Genomic DNA, 25,905 nt, shown 5'->3' on the forward strand with positions numbered 1-25,905 from the left:
TAGCTACATTTAATGTTATTTCACGTTAGATAATCTATAACAAATTATTTTAGAACAACCTCCAAATATTTATCTTTACATTTTGCAATATCTCTTTTATTTTTTGGTGAGATATATCGTGTTATATGTATATTGAGTCCTTTTTTTATCATTTATGTATAATTAAGTTTTTTATGTACCAGTTTTTGTATCTGTTTTCGTATTTTATCGGTCGTAAAATATTATTATAAAAATATAAGTATTTTCATTTTACAAGTAGTAAGACGAAGATCTTTTTCTAATGTTTTCTAACGCTTTTATTTTTTAAGATTACAGTACGTTATTAAGAAATAATTAACATGTCTATAAAAAAATATTTATACACCTCAGGCATTAGTTATTAATTTATTACATTATGATAGTTGCGAATAGAGCTAAACTTCAGGAATTTTAGTCAGTTAGAAAAGTTAGATGCAATTAGATACCGGTTCTGCAAAATAAAAAAACTTTATGAACTGGTTTGTACGAACCGGTCGAGTCCCATCACTGGGATGTTCATTAGCATTAGATGACCAACCGATTTTTGTTGTTGAATCAGTGGAGTTCTAGGAATATATTTGATTAAATTTCACGTTCATTTTCCTAAAACAGTGCGAAACTACATTTACTGTAAGTACTTCTTCAGATACAAATTCTATCTTGAAATCAATAGATACCAATACCTACTTTTATTAGAAAGATAAAGGGTTAAAGAAAGACGTATGATTAAATCGTTCTTATCAATAATTTATTAATAGTATATTCGTACAACGTTTTTTTTTTTTTATTTCATTGAGAAACATCACAAATAATATGTAAAGTGTGTATAATGTGTACAAAACACGCGTAAACCGCGATATACTTGTAGTACATGTAATGCAAATTTTCTCAATTCGATTATTGATGCTTAGCCATGATTATATTAGATATGTTGTGTGTTGGAAACGTAGCAAGGCGCAATATAGGTAAAAACGCGAGAGCCATCTTGCCCTATAATGCACTTTCGATATGTTAAAGTATAGTCCTTGACGAGTAGAAGATTAATGCCTTTAACACGATTTTTTTTCAGAGCGTGTGTGTTCTATTAGCGTGATCGCGCCGACAAACTGCTTCTTTCACGCGGTTATTCTGTGGAGATTATTAGTGAGGCGTTTCTACCGTCATCACTATGAGCCCATTGTCGGGCATAAATAAGCTCATTATTCTTTTTGGTATAGATTGACAGTCCGTATCCTAACACGCAAGTTACCGTAAATAAATATACATTAATCGTACAATATACATTCTGAAAATAAATAGAGTATTTCACAATTATTGCATAAATCAGTGAGCACTACTATCGATCCGTACGCGCGGGGCCTGAAATGTATCCCCGTATCGACAACATATTACTATCTTTTATTTAATCTGTTGTGTATTTTTTTTTTACAGGCAATCATAAGTAACTGTTCCACGATTTCATTCCTTATTGTATTCGAAAAAAGAATACTCTTAACAGTTTCCGCAATGATAATAATACATCGGCAAGTCTGGAAGTTTCCATCCCATTTCTTTCTTTTAGCGTGATCATGAAAACACGGTTACGTTGACCAAACGAAATCAAAGATGCCCAGCATCTAAGGCCTTATTTATATCGTTAACTAGCATCCCTAAGATAGGTCTGTGTTCAGAGTCCTGTCTGAATACGGAATCCAAAAAGTCGGAATGCGTTAAAAAGTCGAACATCTGGTCACACCGGTCCTGAGATTTGTCCGTGAGATGTGGCTTTATGAGCGACTGTATCGCAGCTCTACATCGTTCCAGCGACTTTATTAAATAAGCTCTATCGAAACTGAATTCTAGCTCGTAAAAGGAAACCACAGACATCGCCACAGCTCTCAGAGCATTTCTTATCTCGACAAGCTTCGCGTCGTCAGTTGCGTACAATTGTTGATTACGTTGCAGCAATGCGACCTGTAAAAAAGAAAATGATATCGTCAGTGGAAGAATAAGATATGATCTTTTTACGACGCTAATGGTACTTATTCCAAATGTTTAAAATACCAAGAAAAGATAAGATATTTGTTGTTTTCTAACAGACTAATCATTCAATTATCTTTTCTCAAATGAAACTTCGCAATCTTTTACAGGAATATTTGTCGTCCAATTGTTGTAGTTTCTTTGAAATAAAACTTTTTGACATCGTCCCTTCCGGCAAAGGAAAACTTCGAAATACGTGTTCGACACGGTTTGAGAAGAGAGTAAAGCTAAAAATAGTGACTCTAATTTAACACGATTAACAGTGAAGGCAAGGGGAACTGTGGTTACTCGGTTTCGTGTGATTGTAACATTTAAACGGATTGTCCGCTTTCGATACGCGTGTAAAGAAGAACGTCGGCTGCCTTAACTACCTTAATGGACAATTTAACGATATTTTTCAAAACTTTCTCCGGCTGTTTCTTGTCCAAGCTGGGATTAGTCTTCGCAGCTCTCTCCATGAGCTTATACAAATTGTCTAATAGCGAGGTGGTCGCGTCGTCTATCAGAAGAGACCTTCCTGCTCCTGTGGACACAACTCGACCCAAGAGTTTCTTTTGTGCGCGTAGACCTAAATCGCGGGCACGGCTTCCGGTGCCACTGGCGGGATAAGATCCGCCATTCAGTGCCGTCGCCGACTGCATCACTAAAAAAAAAATTAGACATACTGTATGCGGATGTTTGACGAGATAAGAGAGGATACCACGCAGAGATACAATAATAAATATAATAGACGTCTGTTTATGCAAATATAAAGTTTTATACGTGACAAAATAGCAAACTTATTACAAATATAAATTTTCATGTGTATTAACAATTTATTTATTCAAATTAATAGAATTTCAATTATCGTATAACTGATAAAGTTATTAGACAATGATATGGTGCTATATGATTAAAATAATTCGTATCATTAAATAATTTATTAAAGGGGTTTTTAAATGTGAACTATAGACTTCCAGAAATGATAAAATCGTTCGAAGAAATTGTGAGCGGAATTTTACATCGAGATACTTGTGTTGTACTTACAGAATAATTGTTAAACTTCAGGCATGCGATGATCAAGATTAAATGAAAGTGAATATCTGATAATAATCCAAAGAGAAATTATTAACAGGAAAGGTGATACCGCAAGAAGTTGGAACGGTATCAAGAGATTTGTTCAACGAAATAGAAAAACAGTTCTCGGAGTTCGAAGATTTTCGACACGTTTATTAAAATATATATTTCGATAAAATTCAAGACAACGATGCGCGCAAGTTTTGTTATTGCGAAGTACACACGCGTTCCGCTCTGACAAAAGATCGGGAATTTTTAAGTCGTTCTTCACTGACGCATGTCACTGGTGATTCATACACCAATATTATCTTACTGATGAAATACAAGGTACTTACCATCAAACATCGATGAACCGCTGTTTCCTCTAGGCGATAACGGAATTGTAAATGAAATAAAGAAGCGGGTAGCGTTCTGTGAGCACGGTTGAAACTCAGGCAAAAGTAACTAAAATAACCAAGGGCATAAAATGATGAGTCAATGGATTCCGTAAAATGTAAAACAATACGTTGAAATCAAGGGAACAGTGTCGAACAGTGTTCGGTGCACTCCGGTTCATGGGAATGTATCGGAATACAGGTAATGCGGGGAAACACTTTGATACCTTGGTTGCAGTCGGTTACGGCCACAAGATGATAGAGCAACCAGCTCTGCAATTCCATCACTGCCGTTCCCCACGCCACCTGAAAAAAAAATTATTTAACGCATATAAATAACTACTTTTTCATCGAAACATATTTGAATATCGTTTAATTGCAACGCGTACTTTAGAAAGTAATTCAAAGAAACAGATCGATCTGGTAAGCACGTGCACTTCGCACGTGTGTACACAGATGTTTGAAGTCGAACACTCAAATTTTCATGACATTTTGTTTAAAATATTTGAAAGCTGTGGTAAGTACACGGGTCAAGAAACGAGAAAGTTGTCCGATCCAGTAAATACATTTCAGTAGTTTCAGTTTTTTGGAAGAAATTTTTTGGACGAAATTTCTTATAAAAGTTTGTGTCAAGTATAATTAATTTCTCCAAATAAATTCCTACTGAACTTAAAACGAAGATTTATATATTATCGTATTGTACTGAAAACAAGAGTCCCACGTTTCCCATAATTTTTATAAATATAATACGTTTATAAAGAGACCTCTCGCGGTAGTCTAAACTGAACAACCGGTATTATTTATAATCTGTGAACTTATTTTTATAACTCGTGTCATAGGCATTAACAACAAAACATGTATACACATCTATTATCGATTTTTGAATACGAAGTTACAATTTATTACCGCAAAAAGGGGGGATATTTATAGAATCTGGATAATCATTAGTTTATCTTAACTAATTAATTAGAATGTTTCCGTAACGGAAAATTCGTAAACCATTAAACAGCTGCAGATCATATTTCTAGATGAGTGAATCTCTTTCGGTTCGCTCGAAACGTTTTTCGCTTTAATCATTCGTGCATACTACTTCATATGAATATGCCCGAACAACCGAAAAACGCTGCTGTTTATCGAACGCGTTACGTTCCACGTACGTGAATATTTGCCGTGTACTCGTGCCGTCTCTGATTAATTACTCATAAATACCGACCGGATTCGATAGAAATTCGATATTACAACACGGCACAATAAACACTCCGTCAATTCAGTTCTTCAACTTTTAACGATATGCACAATGTGGCTCAACGAATTATGCGGACTCCAAAATTTTTAAACTGCATCGAACAACTGAACTATAATAGCGAAGTAGAGAACCGGTAGGTCGATAAACCTGGATACATTTTAAAACTTGAAGCCTCGACTTTCCTAATTCATCGTTCGTCATTCTTGTAAGCAGCGTAAGCTGAGAAAACTTTCTAAAAAAAGCAAAAACGTAGCGTTCCAATACTTGTAAGAGCCACTGACCGACATAATAAAACGTATAGTCTGCAGACCGCAATTTTATAGTCAAATCTAATACAGGCAGCTAACGATTCAAATTGTCTAATAGAAAGTTCGAGGCAGTGTTTAATTATAGGTATAAAAATTTAATAATACTACCTAGCTGGTAAATCTAGCGTTAAAATGGTCGCACGTCCAACGACCCTTCGCCCTCGTGCGTCGGCTCTGAGACGCCGTTAAAAATTGCTACGCCACGTGTCGAAATACCTTTCACAATATCATATAATATTATATCTATAATATTATATTTTAAATATTATATTATATTTATTATAAATTATATTGTATACTACCGTATTTTAAAAACGATTAAAAAATGCCAGAGTTTCATCTGTCGATGGACTCAATTTCAATGGATCAGTCGCAGCGGATCGTATAAAATGGAAACACGAGATCCACATTCTCGGATTGAAATAGCTTCGAATGCAAAGGGTTGATCCGCTGTCAACAGCAAGAACGCGGGAATAGAAATTAGCCGCAGCGTCGATGCCCACGGATAACAGAAAGATCTTCTGCAGTCAAGCATTCCGCCTCCTCTCTTTTTCAGCGAGGCATTCCTTGCATAACGTTTCACCGTTAAGCTCTACTTGGTCGTTACAGGATCAGATAAAACGAACGCCGCGAAACACCGAAGAATTAATATATCGCAGAGGTCCGCGGCCGGGGCAAGGGATTAAATAGGTTGGAGCGAGAGCACATATGCTCCCTCGGACGTGTAATTCGTGTCAGTGGTCGAGGCCGGGCCCCGGACGCATTGGAAATGGAACGTAATGTGCGTTGCGGTTTGTTTGTCACTGAGAGAGTATAGTATAATCGTATGTGTATCGAAGAAGCATAGCGGCATGTGGCAGATGGATCGATTTGTAAGGAGCGTCAAGGCGAGCCAGAGATTCTCATTCGAATCGGTTCGGATAAACGTCGCCCCGTTGCCGTTGCCGGGGGTCGCTGACAATAAAAGCGGACAATGGGCGCATCCATAGGCGTACGAGCAGCTATCGGCTAGCCGTTCGAACATTTCAAAATTTCCGGCCATCCGACCTGAAATGCGAAACTTTGAGGGCCCCGAGGATCCGGGGAGGCGATCTCGTTGCCACTCGAGCTTCTCAGCCGGCGTGCTTGAACGTGCTCGAGTTATCGAAACGCCGTAATGGTAATGTATTCCGATTCGAATCGATACCCCGGGCACCGATTGAAATTTAAAACCACTTTTCCAGCCGTTAAATCGGTCGTTATTAACAACAACGATGTGTTCGCGAAACTTCCGCTTCTCCGGAAATACTGTTAATTCTTCCAATCGATCGCCGAGATTTTCACAATCGAAGACAAGGCTGGAATAAAAAAGAAATAATCGTACTCCGAAAACGAAAAGTATTTCTAAATCCTTTTTGTAAATCTAATGGAACATACTGGAAACTCTAAACGCGCTTTTCTTTTCCAATGATTCTGATTTTTGCCCGCTGATCGATGGAATATTTTTCTTCGAATCGCACGTATTCCAAGGTTTATTGCATACGCAACAAACCGAGGCAACTAAAAAAAAATCTCATCTCTCCCAAGGTTTCTTCGAAGAGGCACACGCTACGCGCTATCCTAATTAAGTTTTTTCTCATTAATTTTATCTCCGTTGGGCATTCGATGAAGTTGTTCAAAGAAAAATGTTATAAAATTTTCACGGCTCGAGGAAAGTTCGCGGAGCCTTAGGGAGTTCTTTCCACGCAGCATTCGAAGGCAATCTAAATATCGAAACCGGCGACCTTCGGGGGTAATAAAAAAAATCGAGGCAGCTCCAGCGAAGCGACCGATAAATATTTAATAACGTATTAAAGAAATTGCGGTGTTCGAGGTTTCTAAATTTAATAAAAAATTCTAGAGATTTCACAGAAAATTGTACACCGTGTTAAATGGTTAATATATAGAGTCGTTGACTTTTACGCAAAACTGCGACGTCGCATTAAAAAGGGGTTGTTTATTAAGACTTTGATGTACTTAGCGGCAACACCTTCGCCCCGCGCAGAATATGTGACAGAAGATAATAGGACTGGTTCTCCGAAAATATTTACGATCAACTCAACTACAAGTCAACATTATCTCTGCAAAATAGCACCCTCGGGACGCCGTAAATGGCTCAGACGTTGTTTTCGCTTTCAGGGGTGGCGCTGCACAGAAATCTTCAACTAGATCTGCTTTCGGTCGGTCTATAGCAACCCTTCCGAGGCTGTTCGCAATACCAGAATAACGTTCGCGGAATAAAATGGGTGCGAATAAGAGAGTTAATCAAGAATTATCAAGAGAGTTAAGCAAGAATATCCTAATTGAATATGGACGACCTTCTCATTGAGTAATTGATCATCGTTCTTATTGTCGTATCTCAACCAGACCCGATCAGAACTCTCATCGATTTTTGCGATTCAGAAGTCCTACAAAACCGGATTCATCGTTGGAAATTGTATAAGAATAACATCTTTCTTATATTGAAATTATCCTAAAGTCGTCGCGTCGCTCAAAGGATTTCCATCGAATTTCATTGCGCCACTGCTGAATATTTCTTTGCCCTATTTTCGCGGTGCACCGCCGCGCCAGACGCGCAACTCGTCGTGTAAAATAGCACCTATTAACATTATCGAGTTAAAACTATCACTGAATGTAGGGTAGGCATGCACGTCCCCACTGGTATCGTCGCATTTCCACAATGTTGCCGGTTCTCCATAAAAACGGGAGTACTCTAATTAGTAATTGCATTCTTGGCGCGCCGCGGCGCGCAAATGCTTGACTTTTCGACTACGATATGTACTTTTTTTTATACGGAAGCTGTTTTACAATTTGCAATGAAAGTTTCGCGCTGGAATTTAATCATTTTGCGGACCGTATTTGCGCACACTTTTGCCCTTCAAACTGGTCCAAACAAAATTAATTTGGAGTGCAAGATCTGTACAAACCAAAAGATAATTTCGTGGAACAGTACGACAAAATGTCAAATTACGCGAACACTAATTTCATTAAAAATATTGCGAAAACTTATGAAGAAGTTAGTTAAATAAATGTAAAAATAAATTGAGATATTTCCAGTATCTAAATATTAGATTTTAGATCGATGTTATCTATACGTCAATGCTTCTAGTATGAAAAAAGTATTTTAATCGAAACACATTGCGGAATCGTATCTTCGATATGCATATAGGAGAGATAACCGAACGATGTTTAAACTCGTCTAAATGAAAATAATATCGGCCGTGACGTCACCGCGTTGGGTGACCGATCTGATTAATTCCCGAGCACCCACTTGTGCACCGTTATGTTTACAATATCCGGCGCATTTCATCCATCGCGCTCGCATTGATATGCCGATTGTGACTCAGATCGGTTACGTTGTACTCTCTTTATCAATCGGTCCCGTTGTAATTAGGGGTCACCCACATACAGCCGCGATCCTTAGACAACCGTACACGCATCGGAACTTACGCAACGCGCGGGATCAGCATTGCTAATCGGCCGTTTCTGATGAGAATGAAATGAAGTTCCATTCGAAAAACAGGTTTCCATTGATGATATCACCGTACACGGGCACCGCGGAGAATTTCACGAGAAAACAAGCAATCGATCGCAGAACTTTCGCTCTCTTTCCTCAGCCGTTTCCCAACTACAATCGATCGGGGCTGGTTACACGCGCCAATTAAACGGTTGCTCCGCGGTTCGATACCCGTATTAAGCGTTGTTGTTAGGTCGTTACTTGTTTCTTAGCCCCTCATCGTTTCTATAACATTCTACATACGTTTCTCGATGCCCCCAGTTCCGGTCTACGGGACTAGATAATCGTTGTTTGAAAAACGTTTTCTATTTACAATCAAATAAACGAAGCGGGAACGCGCTGCTTTCTGCATTCGTCCAGGCGTTCTCTCGACGTACAATGATCGCACGATTCTGCGTTACATGCGCATGTTAATTAACCCTTTCGCAGATCATAAACTGGTCGTCGTTTATTCAATTTCTCGATTTAATGTGAATTTACATGCTTGTTTAGAAAATCATTCAGATCTCATTCCGAGTAATTAATCTGCAACGATCGTTTACAGAACTTCGTTCAGTTTTGTATTTAATATGAATTTTATTTTCATAAGGGACGATATTCTAATAATATTTTATTTACGAAAAGACGAACGAGTGCTGCAAGAGAATTAGTTTGATTTACAAGAAAGTGATCGACGAAAGAATCGCGTGGAGTGTAAACAGGTGAATATGTTTTGTGAATGAATTTTCTCTTTAGTTTTAAATACAAGGAAGAAAATGAACGAGCCTTTGACACGAGTGTCAAATTTCCGAGAATTAAATCGTATGCATAAGGAAGTTGTGGGACCACAAGAATATCCTCGTTAAATATGAACGACCGTTTCACTGATTAGAATCCCTGCGTTCGTCATTCTTTACAATCTAATCTCCAGAGTCGATAAAAATATCCCGTATCACCTGGACCGTTTTTTTAATTTACCTAAGTTAATTTTTTATTTAATTCCTTTCAATATTTCTGGGCTGGTTGCCTCAGAATTTCTATACAGGTAAAAACGGAGAAGCTCGAATACAACGTTGGAACTCACATCATTTAGGTACGATCGAAACTTACGGGATTCTTAAAATTGCTCGTAAAATGCGTTAATAAATGGCGGAGATTACGTACTCCTATTTTGATTGTTTTTTTAATCCAGAATCATTTCACAGTCTCTTGCGCGGAGAGACAACCACCACCCTCTTTCAGCTATCTCTCGCCCGTTGTTCCCGGCAGGATGATTTCTAAAATGTCCCGCTTTCATTCATTTAACCTCCATGCGCGCTTCTCGGGTGTAAAATTCTCCCATTTTCTTTTCCTAGGTACTTTGATATCTCGGCCACTTTTCTTCTCTCTATTCTCAACGTACAATCTCGATACGCTATTTCATTTTCTCGTGCGAAACAGTTGAAAAATGAACGTTTAACAATTTCGCGCTACAAACCGTGCAGAAGTAAGCGGAATGCGTTGAAGACCGTGCAAAAAATTATATGAAACGCTCTAAGAAGTACCGCGCGTAAAAGTTAATCGCAGAAAAAGGCACGGCATAAAAAGAGAAGCAGGCACGCAGTCACCGGGAATTACGTCTTCATAATATTTCACGTGGTCGTGCAAAACGTTTCGACATAAGCAAATCATAGGCACGTGAGCTATTCAGCGTGTACACGTGTATAATATTGAACGCGAACTGCGCACAACTGGTGCGCGACACGAAAAATGATATGTTTCCAGCTATCAGTTTATTTCGCTGGCAATGAAAGCTGTGTAACGGTGCTTTGAAAACTTTAATCCAACGTTATAAATTGCACTCGAATCGATCTGAGTGAATTTACTACAGAAACACTGCAAACGCGGCATTGAAAGAGCCGCGGAAAATTTACGATGTCCGTTAAAGCCTAAAAAAGCGGGTCGAAAGTTTCCCATTCTCGTCCGTGAGAAATAAATTCAACGTGTTTCCTATTCGCTCGCTTCCGAACGAAAGAATAATTTTTGTCCACGATGTCCAATTGAAAAAAAAGAAAAGAAATCGACGACAGATGTTTTCTTTTATTTTATTGCAAAGAGTGAGTCACGCGCTAGTCGTATAAAATACATGTTCAGGGACACTTAAACAATTATTCAGTTAGTACACGTCAAAAAGATAGAACTATTCGTTGCATAACTGAAGCATACTTGGATCATTTATATTAAAATATTACTACGTCAATTGTAATTTTATTCGTCAATTTTGTTCAACGTATTTTTTAAAATACTGCTTGAATTAATGAAACATGTCAGAATATCAATTAATTGTCGGAAATTAGATAGTCGAGTAACGATATTTACAACTCTGGTACCAAATTAATCTGTGTCGAAAGGAGAGCTAATAAATTGTAAAATAAAATTCCAAGCGGTTCTGTGTTGCAAAAATTCCTTGGAGAAAAAGGAAGTTTATTTATATATTTAGCTGGTAACGATGTGCCAAACATTTCCGGAATTGACAGCGCACGATCAAGTGAATGATACCGATTGGCGATGGTGGTGGTGGTGGAGCGCAGTGAATTGCATTTCCCGATTCTCGACCTCATCGGTGACATCGCTTTAACAACGTTACGTTATTTTCAAATGTCAGATAAAACCGTTCGCAGACATCTGGGAATTGTGTTCATTGGAAAATATAACGTCACTTTTCTTTCGCTCCCATTTCATCGGGGAAACGTATTCGTGCCGTCGCTATTTAATACAGGCAATTCGTAATTGAAAAGAACACGCAGAATGCCCAGAATGCGCTTTCTTGGTTTGAATTTTATCGAATAATGAAACGAGTCAGGAATTTTTAACGTTACGTAAACAAAGCTGAACGGACGAATTCAAAAACGTATTATTCTCGAGCGACTGAATGCGAAACGATAGCTGCCACGAACAAACAATTATTTTCGATAAATCAATACGCTCTCTATGCCCTACGTATTTTTTTTCTTTTTAGTCTTATTGCCGCCGATGAAGCACTCTGCTTTGATTGGTTATTTTATATTCGCTGTTTGCGCTCGTGCAGATATTAATATTTCTGTACGGGCACCATTTTACTTCACAATAAAACCAGCGCAATTTATTGCTAAATTGACTGACTGAGCACAGGAATTCGTTATTCTTTAATCTGATGGTACGGCGTCGAATAAACGTTTAATAATCGAACAGCTTGTCATTAAATATTGTATGTACGATTTACAAAAAAATAATTACAAGAAAAGGAAACAACTAAATAATTTAAATTATTCTACTTAATTTCGAGTAATTGAAAAATAAAGTAATACTTGTTATGCTGACAATCAGATGTTTATGGTTCCAACAATAGCCGCAAGTGTCTATCAAGTGTGATCGCATAAAAGATGAAGCTGATGGAATCAATAGTTTCGGAGAAAAGCTTGGGTCAATATCGAGAAGTGAAGTTTCGAAGAAACGTATTTGAAGTTTTGCGGACTACTGTAGAACAATCAGGACACGGCACTTCTATTAGTATTCAGAGAAACTGTGAATTATTAAATAATTGTATTAATATTCCAACAAGTTATTTCAATAACTATCGTGTAAGAACATCTGAAATTGTTCTCATTTTAAACACTGATCAATCGTTGAAAAGCAGAAAAAAGTATATTTTTATCATCTTTTATATATTGACACCTATTATTTATATAATATCAATTAATTGTTATATCATCCGAACAGTTTTGCGTGGGTTTAGCTACTATTAGCGGAAAGGTCATAGAATACGTATTTGGTGTGAATAAGGGTTTATAGATAAATTAGATGAAAAATGGGCAAACGCGGCATCGAATTCTGTTTCATCGCGTCGGTGATGGTGCGAGCATCGGGAATGCCTGTTGTTTTAAGGGATTGGTGTAATGACACGCCGTGCCATTCTCGTAAATAGTATTTTACATTCTGGTCTCCTCCCTTCTTCGTCCCTCCATTTCTTTAACGTATATTTTTATTTCTATTCTGAAAGATGCAGCTGTCACCCCGACAGCTGTGCAACCGCCACGAACCTCCTTGTTAAACTGAGCATCTTGTCTGAGAATATACCCACCACCTGCCTCTCAGCCAACGTGTTGAGCTTTCGCGTACAAGGGCACGTACTGTGTACACCGTAGCCGTGTGCTATGCGCACGTGGTCACACGGACGAAGTTACGAGACTGATTATACTTCGTCTACGAGGGTCGCACGATGGTTTATTAAATGCGACTTTCTGGGAGGACCACTTTCACGGTCGATATGATCCTCCTTTTTCAAAAACGTCTCTAACGTCGAACTGTTATCGCGTTCCTATGATAAAACTATTGGCGACAATAACTTATTGCCAGTTCTTTGTATGGTTATCTCGATTTAAACAAAATATTTATATTCCAATATCAATCGTACCCGAGTCTACTGTCAACCAATGAGTGTGTATTCATGAATAATTGATATCAGTAGAAAATAGAATAAACTAAAAAATGATTTAAATAATATAAAATAAGAAAAATAACATTTGTTATTCGGAACCAGAACGTTAAGTTAAGCTATCATACTTTTATTTCACAGTACTGGAAACATTTTATTCGAAGCGAGGAAGACTATCAAAATTGGATCAATATTTCGGAGTAATTATAAGCAACTTATTTGTTTCGGAGTGGACTACTGATTACAGACATTATCTGGCGTTTAATCGGATTTTAGTTATTCAGTAAACGCGTTGAAGAACATTGTTTCTAAACTAATCGCGATTCAATTACGCTTTAAATGCAACTTCAAGGAATTAAACTGATTATTGTAACTTGAATCGGTCCGTTGAAGGGCTGGGAGCGAAATTACGAACTCGCGGAGATAGGAAAAAGAGGCTTGCGGGAAGCAGAACAGCGGCTCTTCTTCTGGTAATTAGAAGCAGACAAGTGTGTGCTACACAACAGCATCATTCATTGCACGGTTAGAATTGAAAAGATTTTCAGCCGGGTTTCGTAGAGACGAGCACAATATTCGATAAAACATTCGAACGAAAAAGCTGTTTACCCTGGCGTCGTTTACCCCTTCCTTTTTCAAATGCGCGGCCGACCGCGTGGATGGAAATCATGCACCGTGGAAATTGTTACACTATACCGATAATCGATTAATTCACGATCCCTTGGAGAAGGCTTTGGCCGTTATTTCTAAATATACACAATATCCTCGCTATAGCAACATTCTATTAGGCTCTATTCATTGGATATCCATTAGTTTCGGCCGTAACAGAGGCACATGCAGTAAATTAAGTTATACAGGCACCCGTTCGGTCGTGACTAAGTGACGCAATTAAGCGAACTCGGTTTTGCGAAACTCGAGTTTTGCCAGAGTCGCACACTTTCCTCTCCGTGAGAATCGGAGTCATGTGTGAATGATATTATAACGTAGACGTCACGAAGTTTCAATTAACTTTTCCTCTGACGGAATACGCATTCATATCCTTTTTAAATGACGGAGACTTTCGTTTGGTATTGTTCGTGTAATCAAGTTTACTGCTGCATCGGCGTGCGGAAAAGATCATTTTGGCGCGATATTACCGTGTCGTTAAATTTAACGATAACGACGATATACAAATTTGAAACATCTATTGGTGCTCTCGGAAGACTTTCTAATGAATATTTGTATTCAATTCGAATTTTAGGAGAACAAAATTTGTCCAAATGAATGTTACGTCGAGTGAATTTTATGTTATCCATTCACGTGACAATGAATTTGTTTATCTCGACTCGTAGACGTGTTTTTAGAAATATCGGTTTTCAAGCATGTAAAATATGATTTGTTCTTACTGAAATAATTTAAATTTTAGGCGCGCACTAACCTCTGCTGATGTTCTGGGTCGCGGATGCGAGCCCAACACTCAACAATGAAGTTTCTCTTTTCCCGACGGTCAGAGGATAGAATATTGGATCTATTGTTTTGTTTACGTTTCACTTTGCATGGGTAACGAATTTCACCGGATGAACGAGGCTCCAGACGAAACGTTTTCGCGAACGGAACGCAACTAACACAAGTCACGAAAACATGGAAAAAAAGACGAAAATTCCACCGGCTACGATAGTCAGACTGCTCAGGCTCTAACACTGTCTCTTCGAGCGAACGAACGACGTCTGTTGTGCTGCGAACCCACCCTGGTTACCATGGAATCATCGTTCCGCGAGGTGGGGCGCGTGAGGCAGAGCCAGCTGCGCTCGGCTCGGGCAACTTCGCAGTGTCGGAGTGAGAGTTTCCTTCTTCACAGTGTGCGTCAGCAGCTCATTGTGGTGGTCATTGAATTGGAGTCGTAGACGTCAGTAGACGTAGACACCGAAGAATTTCGTGCGGTCATGCAATTCTAGGCCCACGATAATAAATTCATGTGCCTTTCCTATTACGTCTATGTAACATGCAATGTGGAATTTTTAATGATTTGTAATTCAATCGCTGAAGTCATATGATTACGACTGAAAAAATTGTATGTTTCCTCGTATTGTTTGAGATATCCTACAACCCTTCATCAATACCATTATTGCTAATTTAAATGTCAATATTATTATATAAGTTTCATAAATTAATACAAACACTCGACTGTAGTGTCAAAAAACGGAGAGAGTGATGAAAGTAATTGAAAATTCAACATTAGAACACATTATAGTTTAATGTAGGAGAATATACGTTTTCATTGGTATATAAGGTTTTACAAAAGGATAAAATAAAAATTACAAATGCTCATACATATATTTATTGTTTTATTATAACTTTTAAACACTTTGCTGTGTTTCAATTATGCTGCTAGTTTTCTTTTCACTTCTGGCATGTGCTTTCTAGACCTTTAATAATTAAACGACATAGTTGAAACAAAAGCATTAATTACGCATTAAGAAATCATAATATTCTTCTTAATTGACATTTTTAGAATAAATGGTTCTCTGCACAGAGAACCTGTAAGAACTACATAAACATTAGAGGCAAAATGCAAAACTGTTACTTTTTTTCTTTCACATATTATTTCTGTGCGCTTGATATGGTATTTAGTTGTTGCAAGTACTTTACATAAATGTTTATAACATTACCATACTTCGTGCAGTTTTAATAAATGCTTATATGCTCTGTCAGAGATATTAAAAGCAGCATTTAATATACATAAACCAGATTCTCCCATTAAGCTTAGACCACATATACCTAGAAGCAAAGAAGTTAGTATTACCTATTTCTATTGATTTGGAAAATTGATGCTTTCATATTGGTAATAACTCTTATATACCTAAGTATGTATGAAGAGGATCAGGATGGTTATCAGCACATTTTGCCAATCCTCCTGTAATGTTATCTTGAGTTTCAAGAAGAAATGCTCTGTTCTCATCGGGGTCTGAAAACTTGTTAACGTCGAGCATTTGTAGGGTTGCACCAACCCAAAAGCTATAGCAGGTATCAGACGGTTTTCCAGGTCGTCCATGAAAGCCACTGTCTTGTTTCATGAGGCACCATCTTCTTAGTCTATTTAATTGATCGCTTGTCAGGACATTGTGAAGCTCATTCATGAGAACTAGACTAGCTACGGCACAGAATGTAGATCCTCCATGTGATTCAAGGCCAGGTCCTTGTCCCATTCCGCCATCATATGACTATAATTATTGTTGAGATATTGTGCTATGATAAAATTAAGTAAACAAAGCCAGTTTTTGTTAATACTCTTTATAAGCAAACTGAAATTGAATAAAGATGAAGACTTACAATACTGTTTAAAATGTAGTCAATGGTTTTCACTTTGTCTACTCCTGACCAATCATTCAAGATGCTGGATATACAACAAGCACAGTAAAGAAATCTCATGTCGCTTTCGTTCTCGCTGCTGTTATCTATTATAACGGCTACAAAAGAGCCATCTGGATTCTGACAAGCTCGTAAACCTTCGATAATGGACTTTCTGTCCACTCTGCTTAAATCATCTCCAAGAATTAGAAGGGTGACAAGCCCAAGATAAGTCATTGCTAAATGACCACACTGATATTTTGGAACATCTTTTGGTATCATCGTAGATGGTTGGAAACCAGAGCGTGCCCCAGCTCCGGTGACTTGTAGCCTATAGATCCACTCAATTGCTTCTAGTTTCGTTTCTTTGCTAAGATCGTTTAAGCAATTTAATATATCGAGTCCCGATATAGCAAAGAAAGCTATAGCTAGTCTGGAATAATCATGATCTGCTAAACGACTAGGCACCACTTGCAGTAACCTTTGAAAATATTTAGCATGCTTTTTCGTTGCTAATTGTGGCGGCATGTTGAACGATATCGTTGAACAAAGATGAAATACTACTTGAACTATAGGTCGACGTACTAAAGAAGATAACGTTAAAATTTGTTGTACAAGTCGGAAAGAAGTCCATTAGAATAGGCAGTACGTAAAGTCTACTAGAGTGCGCTTCAATTTCACTGATATGTATCGTAGATGTATGCGTGTAGGAATACGTTGCAGTAACTTGCTGGCAGGGGGCGTTGAAAAAATTCGTTAAACGCACGCGTCGCCGGCAAACTAGCCCTTCCTTGCGCACGCCGGACGTTCGTCGCAACACTCACCAGCCGCGAAAATTTCGCAAACTACATACTACACCGGAAAACGGAGATAACGACAAACACGCAGTAAGTTAAGTTCCAATTAACCGTATACATTTGTCCGCTTCGTGAATACTTTCTCGCGGTAGTTCTCTGGCTAGTACGGTAGCGCGTTGATTTGCGCGGAGGTAGTTTGTCGGAGGACGACGCAGGGTTCTCGTGGAAGCGGCCACTGAGGGCGCGGCATTCTTGCAATTGTTGCGCCCGGCTCCAACAGAATAACCAATAGGAGCCGCGGCAGCGCCGCCATTCTATCGAGTTCGTGGCACGCCCTACAACTTCCTCCATTGTCCTTCTTTCCGGGATTCTCTGCGAGGAAGGATGGCTCAGAACAATTATTTTGGGTTTACTCACGGCGGAACGCAATATGGGTACGAAATCGATTGCATACCATAATTATTAAGTAGCTAGTGTTAAGTTTATCAAAAAATCGCGACGGTAACTACGTTGGCGGGAGTAATAATTGTTCGTTAAAATCGGTGCACGCGAGAGCCCAGCCGGCTTGGCCGCCATTTTTTGCTGAGAGTTAGAGCGTCCATCGAGCGTCTCTCCCGGGCACGGATCCGATAGAGGTCTTTTTCGTTTTGCCCGTTTCCAGTTCTCATTTTATACCTCGTGCGTAACAAAATATATTTATTCTTCTAAATAGAGCGACCAGTGCAGCCGCTTATCAAACTGGTCAAGCGGGATACGCAGTAACTCCAGCGGCAACCGCCGCCACGTATACTCAACGACCCGCTGCCGCCGCGGCTACAGGTTACGAAACTTACCAAGCGGCAGCCGCTGCAGCTGCTACAGGGACCACTTACGCTGGTAATTTTATCATTTTCACTTTTCAAGTTGATAGTTCGTCGTGTCAGTCGAATTGCATTCGATTTTCTTTCTTCTAGCTGCGAACCCTGGTACTGTGGCCCAAACTTACGACTACGGTTACGGACGCGCTGCACCTGCAGCTACATACGACGCTACTAAAACGTATTATCAACAACCTGCAGCAGCAGCTGCAACTTATACTACTACAGAAACTCATTATCAAGCAGCGAAACCTGCATATAGTACGACCAGTGCCTACACAGGCACGGCAAGGCAAGCTACTACTACTGGACAAGCTAAAACATACCAAGCATCCAGTACTGCGTATCAGCAATCTAATCCAACACAGAGTGCAACATATTCTTCAGGATACACTGCGCCAGCTACACCAGCTGCAACACCATCGACAGCAACAAATAGTAAGTGTTTATTGTAATATATATTACATAATTGCGTCTAATTGTCGCCAAAATTCAAAATCCTGTGTGAACGTCCTGTTAACCGTGATATAGGCACTAATAATATGAAATTGATCCTCTGGCTATTGAATTATTCATGAATGCAAATATATAATTCTACTAATGTTTCAAGCCGTACATAATTTGGAAATTTAGTAGAACGAAATGTATTTGCAAATTGAAAGATGAATATAAATTCAATGTTATATAGAAAATTCATAATAGTATCGTATAATGTACTTTCAAATACTCAGATGAATGCGTAAAATACTTGTACCAATGAGTACAAGTTAGTAGGATGGTACCATGAATACCAAGAATTGACTCCTCCAAAGTTTGAGGTTTCAATTTCATTTCCCTTAGAAACGGCGAGTACAACGTATTCCGGCTACGACGCAGCGCTATATAGCGCTGCGACTATGTATGTAGCCCAACAGAGTGCAAACAGCAATTCGACTAACCAGAAGACTGGAGGTTGGCAGGGCTACCCACGGAAAACATTTGGAGCTGCAGGGGGAGCGATGAAGGCAATGCGGCCCAAACAGCCCCCCAAACCTCAACAGCTTCACTATTGCGATGTCTGTAAGATCAGCTGTGCTGGGCCACAAACATATCGCGAGCATTTGGAGGGACAGAAACATAAGAAGAAGGAGGCCTCTCTAAAGGTACCACAACAACCACCAGCACGCGGAGCAGGAAACAGTCTACGATGTGAGCTTTGCGACGTCACTTGTACTGGAAATGATGCATATGCTGCTCACATCAGGGGTGCCAAACATCAGAAAGTTGTTAAACTGCACACAAAACTTGGAAAACCTATACCAAGTGCGGATCCAACTGTTTTGAATCCAAAACCTGTAGCTACTGTTAAAACTACCGGCGCTAAGAAGCCTACAATAACGGCCACACCTAAAATTAATTTTGTTGCTTGTAAGTATTTCACGTTCGAATATATCGAACACTTAAATTCGTATAAAATATCTCAGCATTTAATTGTATTTATAATTCCAATGGTGCTCTTTTTACAGCTGGAAATTTGGGAACTGTGAACCAGAATCAGACTGCGGAAATTAAAGCAGAAGAAGTAACAGCGGAAGAGACTGTAGAGGAGGCTGCTGTTGATGAAAAAGATATCCAGCCGGTTGGTCAAGAATACATAGAAGAAAATAAATCTGAAGATGGCAAAATTATAAGTTTCAATTGTAAGCTTTGCGAATGCAGATTTAATGATCCTAATGCCAAAGATATGCATATGAAAGGAAGGAGGCACAGATTTGCTTACAAAAAGAAAGTTAATCCAGATTTAGTTGTTGACATGAAACCAAGTTTGAAACAAAGGAAATTGTTAGAAGAAAAATTACGTAGGCAACAAATGCGTGATGAATATATACGACGTCGTGAAGAAATTAGTCAATTAGGACCGATGGGTCCGATGATGGATGAAGAAATGATGTATTGGGAAGAACGTCGACGGTACGAAGAAGAATGCGAGTATTATGAATGGTATAGACGTTACGGACGTGGACCGGGAGCTCCACCAATGCCACGACCTTTCCCTGGACCACCTCCGATGATGATGTTCCCTGGTCCTCAGCGCAGACCAGATTCATCCGATGACAAACATGTATTAGCCCATCACACAAATATTTATCCAAAGGAACAAGAACTTCTAGCAGTTCAGAAAATAGTGTCAGATACAGAGAAAGCATTGAAATTCGTATCTGATACTTTAGCAGAAGCTGGTAATTACTTGAATTTTTCTTATTGATTTGTTACCTTTATATTAAAGGAGATTAATGGAAATATTACTTACAATTGCAGGAAAGAAAACTGCAAGTCCAGTAACTACAAATGCTGCACCAGCAACCCCGGCGGCACCTGTTCAACAGCAGCAACAATTAAATGCAGACACAACAAAAGCAAAAGAAGAATCCGATAAAAAGAAAAGTACAACCCCACAGAAAGAAGATGGTAGCGATGGCAATTTGTTTTCGTTCCAGAAAGAAAAAGAAGATTCGAGAATACTTAGGGGCGTCATGCGCGTCGGCAATTTGGCAAAGGGGCTTCTTCTATCTGGCGATAACCATGTTTGTCTAGTAGTTCTATGTGCAGAGAAACCAACAAGGTTAGTCATAGATAGCTACTGTTACATTATTTTTACGTTTACTTGTATATTCACCATATTGTTCTCTTGCAGGACGTTATTAAATAAAGTTGCTGAAATTCTGCCGGCACAATTGAAGATTGTAGCTCCCGAGGATACATACAATGTTGGGAAACATCCGGAATCTGCTGCTTTAACAGTTTCTGGAGGCAGCGTAACTGTCAGTGTAACGCTCACCAGTCCTTTAATGCGTGAAACTCCTAAACCAGCAGCTGTTGCAGGTAATTTGAACGTTTTACATTTTCATAGTGGCCAAGAAAAGGATAACTATGTGTACGTAATGTATTTTAACAATTTTACAGAAAACGTCTTTTATTTTCATGCTCTTTTCTCAAACACGTGTTGTTTCGGAATTACGTTTGTTCTTTTCATGGCCCGAAAGCTTTTTTGTAAATTTTTTAAGCACCAGGAAGATGCAGGGGCAGCCACGGACTTCAACGGTTGTCAGTGTATATACGCTCTAACATACAAAATTCCTTCCCTTTCTAATGCAGCTGCAATTTGGTGTGTCCACGATTGACATATGGTTAATAAACCGTAATAAAAAAGAAAATGAAGAAAAAAAATACAATGTGTAAGAGCGTACATAAAAATATCACAATAAGCCATTAAATTTTAACGGAAAAGAGAGAGCGTAAACTTGATACGGTTAAGACGTTTTTCTTCAGTTTAAGTTATCTCGTAGTAACACATTCTATAAGTCATACAATAAGTAGAGCTGGAGTCTCCAGTAAAGAAGAGTATGCTAACAATGAACGTGGACACGCTTTTGGTATGAGGAAACAACGCTGAGGCAATCTTAAAACTATGGACTTTTTGATCATGCATAGATAATCTAAAAATGAATCAACCCTCTATCATCGAATGTTGTACGTATGCTGTACAATGCGTAGTAAATTCTACATTCTAACCGACGATTCTTTTGATAATGTTACTTTCCGTATTCGATTTTGAGTAACGTTATCACTTCGAGTGAGAACCGTCGGTCGTTCTTTTCGAAAATATTCGATCTGTAAAAGGACGTACAGAAATGGAAGCAACTCAACATTGTCGCGTACTACATTCGATTAGGTTTATTTTTGTTTTGATGAAAATGTTGTAGGCTTATAGTCCTCAAGCAATTAATCTGCTTGAGCTAAAGTATAATCATAGAGGGAAAACCCAAATTGGGCATGATCAAACACTCTAAGTGTTGTCTAAGCGTGTTGTGCTTTCTTTGTTGGAATCTCAGATAATGCTGGACAGCAGCAACAGGGAGCTGCTCAACCGCAAACAACGCCCACGGCGCCCGCTGTGACGAAACCAGATCCACCAGATGTACTTCCCAAGGCTAAGTGTTTGGAGGCTTTAGCTGCACTCAGGCATGCCAAGTGGTTTCAGGTTTGAATCAATCAACTCTCAGTTCAAGATCTCGAATTGTCGGTGCCATTTTTGTTGGCACTAAACGATTGTTTTCTGTTATTTTTTCCTAAATACGCGAAACGCGTGCAAGTTGTCCTCTCTCTCTGTCCGCCAAAAAGAGCAGTCTTAGAACTTCCAGCCTTGTGACAAATTTTATTTTTATTATCATCTTCTTGTTGATATGATTTTGTCTGAAACATTTATTTGATCACGTTTGATGTTCGCATTCTTTATGTCTGCCAATCCAATTTGTCCACTGATGAATTTTTATGAGAGAACCATTAGGTTACGTAGAGTTGTTTGATACCGTAGATATTCTATGTGAGCGACAGTGGCAACATTTGGTTATTGGCAATTGCTTTCGAACAAAAAGATATGTATATATATGCAATATGATTTATGAAGTAGTAACATTCAACGTGTAATCAGATAGTCTCAGACAAGAAGTTTAAGCATTATGTAAGTGTGAACTGTAGCAATTACTACATTGATGCACACTGAAAACTTACATTTGCTTTACTTTCAATCATCAACATCCAGAATAATAGCAACCTATTTGCGGAAAGTCATTTCAAAGTATATAACTTTTCTTCAAAGAATGTAGTTTTGTTTGTTTTGTTTATAATGCACAACTGCTTTATGATGCTTATGGATAAGCTTATTCATTATTCTGGATTTAACCTTAATGCATTGTAGCCTAGACTGAGTCTGTTCTAGGTCTGTCTTAGAAGTTCTTAACATTACCATCTTTGTACTTTATAAATATGTATCTTATTCTATGCTTTCTACACAATGTGCGTTGTACGCACTGTTGAATGTTACAAGACAGACAAGCACAAACACACAGTGGTGTCATAACTATATCGGGTGTTTTTCCAATTATAAGTTCAAGAAGTCTATTTGGCACATTGTCGAGTGTACATTTTTTTCGAATACGCTGTACGTTTTTTTTAAATATTATGTTAGGTATTATTCAGGACGTAATTAATAAACACCCGATAATTTTGATATGGGCTAATACTCTAGGGGTTATAGGCACGAGGCTGGGAGGATAGCTAAAGCCCACACAAAGCAAATTAAAAGTAGTTTAGGGCGTCGCATCTTCAGAAGATACAGAGATTTTAATGAATATATTACGTTGTGAGCACTAAAGCATTACTCATATTTAACAGGCTAGAGCTACATCGCTGCAGAGCTGTGTTATGGTCATTCGCATAATGCGTGATCTTTGTAACCGCGTACCTACCTGGGGACCACTGAACCCATGGGTTAGTATTGAACAATTTCTCTAAAATATTTGTTTCTTACTTAAAAATCTGTATATGCTTATTGCATGTTTTAACTCTAATGTAAACTCTTTTTTTTTTTTAAATAAAACTAAATTATTTTCCATCTTTTCTGTTTGAATGTTGCTAGTTCAATACATAAGCAAAATTAAATTATTATTTAATACCTCTTAGGCTTTGGAGCTATTGACCGAGAAAGTGATCAGCACTGCTGGAGGACCTCTCAGTCCAGGAGAAGCTTTACGACGACTCCTTGAATGCGTCGCTGGAGGAATATTGCTTCCTGGAAGTCCAGGTACTTTTTCTTATCTCTTCCTTGATGTTTGTTAATTGTAATGATTAACAAAACAAATTTAACTACAAAATAATTCAGTGCAATAATATGATGATAAAGATGACGAGACTGAGCGTATCGTGATTTTCATTGTTGATTCTAAAATCGAGTTTTTCGACTTTTTTGTCACTGTGAATACTTCATGATATAGCGTAGATGATTTGGCAATCTGACCTTTTAGTTCATGTATTAAAACTTATGCTGATTTTAGAATAGATTGTAACATTTATCTATGATATTTTCGTACAGGATTGTCTGATCCATGTGAAAAGGAACCAGTTGATGCAATTGGTAATATGACAGCTCAACAAAGGGAAGATATAACTGCTTCAGCGCAACATGCTTTGCGATTAGTTGCGTTCCGTCAAATTCATAAAGTCCTTGGTATGGAACAACTTCCTCCACCTAAATATAGTAAGGGACGATTCGCCAGAAAGCGAAGACGTGACAATAGTAATGGGGAAGGAACGGACAGTGAAGCTTCAAAAAAAGATAAAAAAGCAGAGGAGATCAAAATGGAGACGGACTCCAAATAGATCTACCAAAATATTCGCTTTACCGATTTACTCATAACTTATATAGCATAAGAAACAAATTTTCCTCGTGTCAATTGCTTGTTCAATGAAACCTGTCTATACTGGGAAGATGTCAAAGTTTAGATCAGAATTAATGACCTATTACTATATTGCGACAACTGTTTCGAGTGTAGGTATTTCTTTGGACAACTAGTGGCATAATTTTAATTCGCAATCATAATTTTAATGGCGAAAGGAAATGATTAAATCAGATTATATCATTATATATCTTGACTTTATCTTATACGTGCGATAACATTATGGATTCTTCACCTTCCTACTAGTACTAAGTCCAACGTTTGAAGGAAGAAAATGATGTATTACTTGCATTCTTGCAAGTACTTTAAATTTAAAATAGGTTTCAATCGTGTGTAAAGGCATGTTATTTCCTCAAACTTAATTGATCTTAGATTTATTTCATGAAACATTTCGATGTTAACAGCAAGTTATAAATCTTGTTGTTTTTAGAATTTATAAGAATGACATTTTTGCAATTATGTTAGTATGTAAAAAGCTCTTGAAGAAGACATAAGATCTTTCCCAAACAGGCAATTGGTACGATTAGTTCCAGCACTAGAATTTTGTCAAAGGAAATGATAAATGCGTTAATTAGTTTGAATTACTTACTTAGCTATATTTCAAAGTCACAATATATGATGGAGGAGTTTAATAGAAACAATGGTAAAAATGAACATTTATAAGTTTTGAAGTTAACACGTTCACAGTCCTGTATCCCATATATGGATTATGACGATTTCAAACAAGAAATTGATCAATTACACTACAAATAAAATAAACAGAAGTCTTTTTTTTTTGAATTTAGTAAAATAACACAGTATTGTAGTCTATTGAAAAGAATACTGCTTTATTATTGATCATTATAGAAGCCATCGCCTTTCTCTGTATTTTGTGTTTAGATATCTGAACTGTGAACGTGTTATTTATAGGTTAGTTTTTATTGAGAATTCGTGTGTATGTTGTGTGTGTAGTCGTAAAAAGTGCAGTATGTTTTCTGCACCTGATAAGTCGTATGTTCACATCGCGTATATTAATTCACGCAGAAGATTCCAAGAAAGCAGAATTGCAAGTCGATTATTGAAATAGACGCTTTGCTGTCCAATGAGGGTTAAGTGCACGTGTCAAGAATTCCTAACATTTGCTGCAGTTTTGTTTACCAAGAATCTTACAGGAAGTTGAATAACATTTTAAAACGTTCGTATTAAAATAAATTTCTGACACAGTGTATGGATCTTCTGTTGTACACATGCAAATTCTCTTTGAATAAATCGAACATGCATGCGATAAGTATAAGTATTTTTTTCACTACCATATTCCTTTGCATATGTAGCATAAGCGATTTTTTTTAAAATAACAAATCGGTCTAATGATAAATCCTCCATAATATGAAGGCCACACACACAATAGCACTCAAATCGTATGATTATGGTTACTAGGTAATTTTTTACAAGAACGAACACTCATTATATAAAAGAAGTTACTTTATTTTTGGATCGCACCGAGCAGAACTGAGACTGATATTTTGTATTAATTTTCCAATAAACATATTAGGAGATACATTTAGAATTAATCAAAATTTAATTTATGTTTGAGTTATGAAATTGATGTGGCATATTGATTCTGTTTGGTGCAACTAGTCTATTCAATACACGTGTTCACTGATTTAATCCCGTCATTTTTCTTA

The 25,905-nt window shown here is 37.9% G+C and overlaps 3 protein-coding genes across 5 annotated transcripts; 1 reads left to right on the top strand and 2 right to left on the bottom strand.

Annotated features, from left to right (window-relative positions):
- Nucleotides 1–749: 749 nt before the first annotated feature.
- Sigmar (Tumor necrosis factor alpha-induced protein 8-like protein sigmar) lies at nt 750–14,701 on the bottom strand. Of its 2 annotated transcripts, XM_078193507.1 has the most exons (5): nt 14,403–14,699; nt 3,695–3,773; nt 3,429–3,537; nt 2,409–2,680; nt 750–1,971 (listed from the first exon to the last, which is right to left on the bottom strand). In XM_078193507.1, the coding sequence occupies exons 3-5, from the start codon at nt 3,436–3,438 to the stop codon at nt 1,618–1,620; spliced, it is 636 nt and encodes a 211-aa protein (XP_078049633.1). In that variant the 5' UTR covers nt 3,439–3,537; nt 3,695–3,773; nt 14,403–14,699; the 3' UTR covers nt 750–1,617. The 2 variants fall into 2 exon arrangements, with proteins under 2 accessions (XP_078049633.1, XP_078049632.1); XM_078193506.1 differs by lacking the exon at nt 3,429–3,537 and having other exon boundaries at nt 14,403–14,701.
- A 591-nt stretch (nt 14,702–15,292) lies between these two features.
- Nucleotides 15,293–17,270, bottom strand: Betaggt-i (geranylgeranyl transferase type-1 subunit beta). Its single transcript, XM_078193505.1, has 3 exons — nt 16,295–17,270; nt 15,825–16,185; nt 15,293–15,742 (listed from the first exon to the last, which is right to left on the bottom strand). The coding sequence occupies exons 1-3, from the start codon at nt 16,838–16,840 to the stop codon at nt 15,630–15,632; spliced, it is 1,020 nt and encodes a 339-aa protein (XP_078049631.1). The 5' UTR covers nt 16,841–17,270; the 3' UTR covers nt 15,293–15,629.
- On the top strand, nt 17,103–25,508 carry Zn72d (Zinc-finger protein 72D). Of its 2 annotated transcripts, none has more exons than XM_078193502.1 (12): nt 17,103–17,199; nt 17,262–17,543; nt 17,822–17,985; nt 18,063–18,404; nt 18,807–19,373; nt 19,472–20,185; nt 20,265–20,568; nt 20,641–20,828; nt 21,839–21,987; nt 23,181–23,276; nt 23,469–23,589; nt 23,878–25,508. In XM_078193502.1, exons 2-12 carry the CDS (start codon nt 17,494–17,496, stop codon nt 24,162–24,164), a joined length of 2,982 nt encoding a protein of 993 aa, XP_078049628.1. In that variant the 5' UTR covers nt 17,103–17,199; nt 17,262–17,493; the 3' UTR covers nt 24,165–25,508. The 2 variants fall into 2 exon arrangements, with proteins under 2 accessions (XP_078049628.1, XP_078049629.1); XM_078193503.1 differs by having other exon boundaries at nt 18,918–19,373.
- Nucleotides 25,509–25,905: the final 397 nt, after the last annotated feature.

This window comes from Augochlora pura, chromosome 10, assembly GCF_028453695.1.
Source record: "Augochlora pura isolate Apur16 chromosome 10, APUR_v2.2.1, whole genome shotgun sequence".
Taxonomy (NCBI): Eukaryota; Metazoa; Arthropoda; class Insecta; order Hymenoptera; family Halictidae; genus Augochlora; species Augochlora pura.

Excerpts from the sequence above, each read along its gene's own strand:
- Betaggt-i (XM_078193505.1), bottom strand. The coding sequence starts at position 16,840 with ATGCCGCCACAATTAGCAACGAAAAAGCATGCTAAATATTTTCAAAGG. Across the intron at positions 16,186-16,294 it reads ACTACATTTTAAACAGTATT|TCATATGATGGCGGAATGGG; the intron begins GTAAGTCTTCAT and ends CAATAATTATAG. Across the intron at positions 15,743-15,824 it reads TCCTCTTCATACATACTTAG|GTATATGTGGTCTAAGCTTA; the intron begins GTATATAAGAGT and ends CTTTGCTTCTAG.
- Zn72d (XM_078193502.1), top strand. The coding sequence starts at position 17,494 with ATGGCTCAGAACAATTATTTTGGGTTTACTCACGGCGGAACGCAATAT. Across the intron at positions 20,829-21,838 it reads TAAACCAGCAGCTGTTGCAG|ATAATGCTGGACAGCAGCAA; the intron begins GTAATTTGAACG and ends TTGGAATCTCAG. Across the intron at positions 23,277-23,468 it reads GGGGACCACTGAACCCATGG|GCTTTGGAGCTATTGACCGA; the intron begins GTTAGTATTGAA and ends AATACCTCTTAG.
- Sigmar (XM_078193506.1), bottom strand. The coding sequence starts at position 3,752 with ATGGAATTGCAGAGCTGGTTGCTCTATCATCTTGTGGCCGTAACCGAC. Across the intron at positions 2,681-3,694 it reads CGTAACCGACTGCAACCAAG|TGATGCAGTCGGCGACGGCA; the intron begins GTATCAAAGTGT and ends TTTTTTTTTTAG. Across the intron at positions 1,972-2,408 it reads TCGTTAAATTGTCCATTAAG|GTCGCATTGCTGCAACGTAA; the intron begins GTAGTTAAGGCA and ends TCTTTTTTACAG.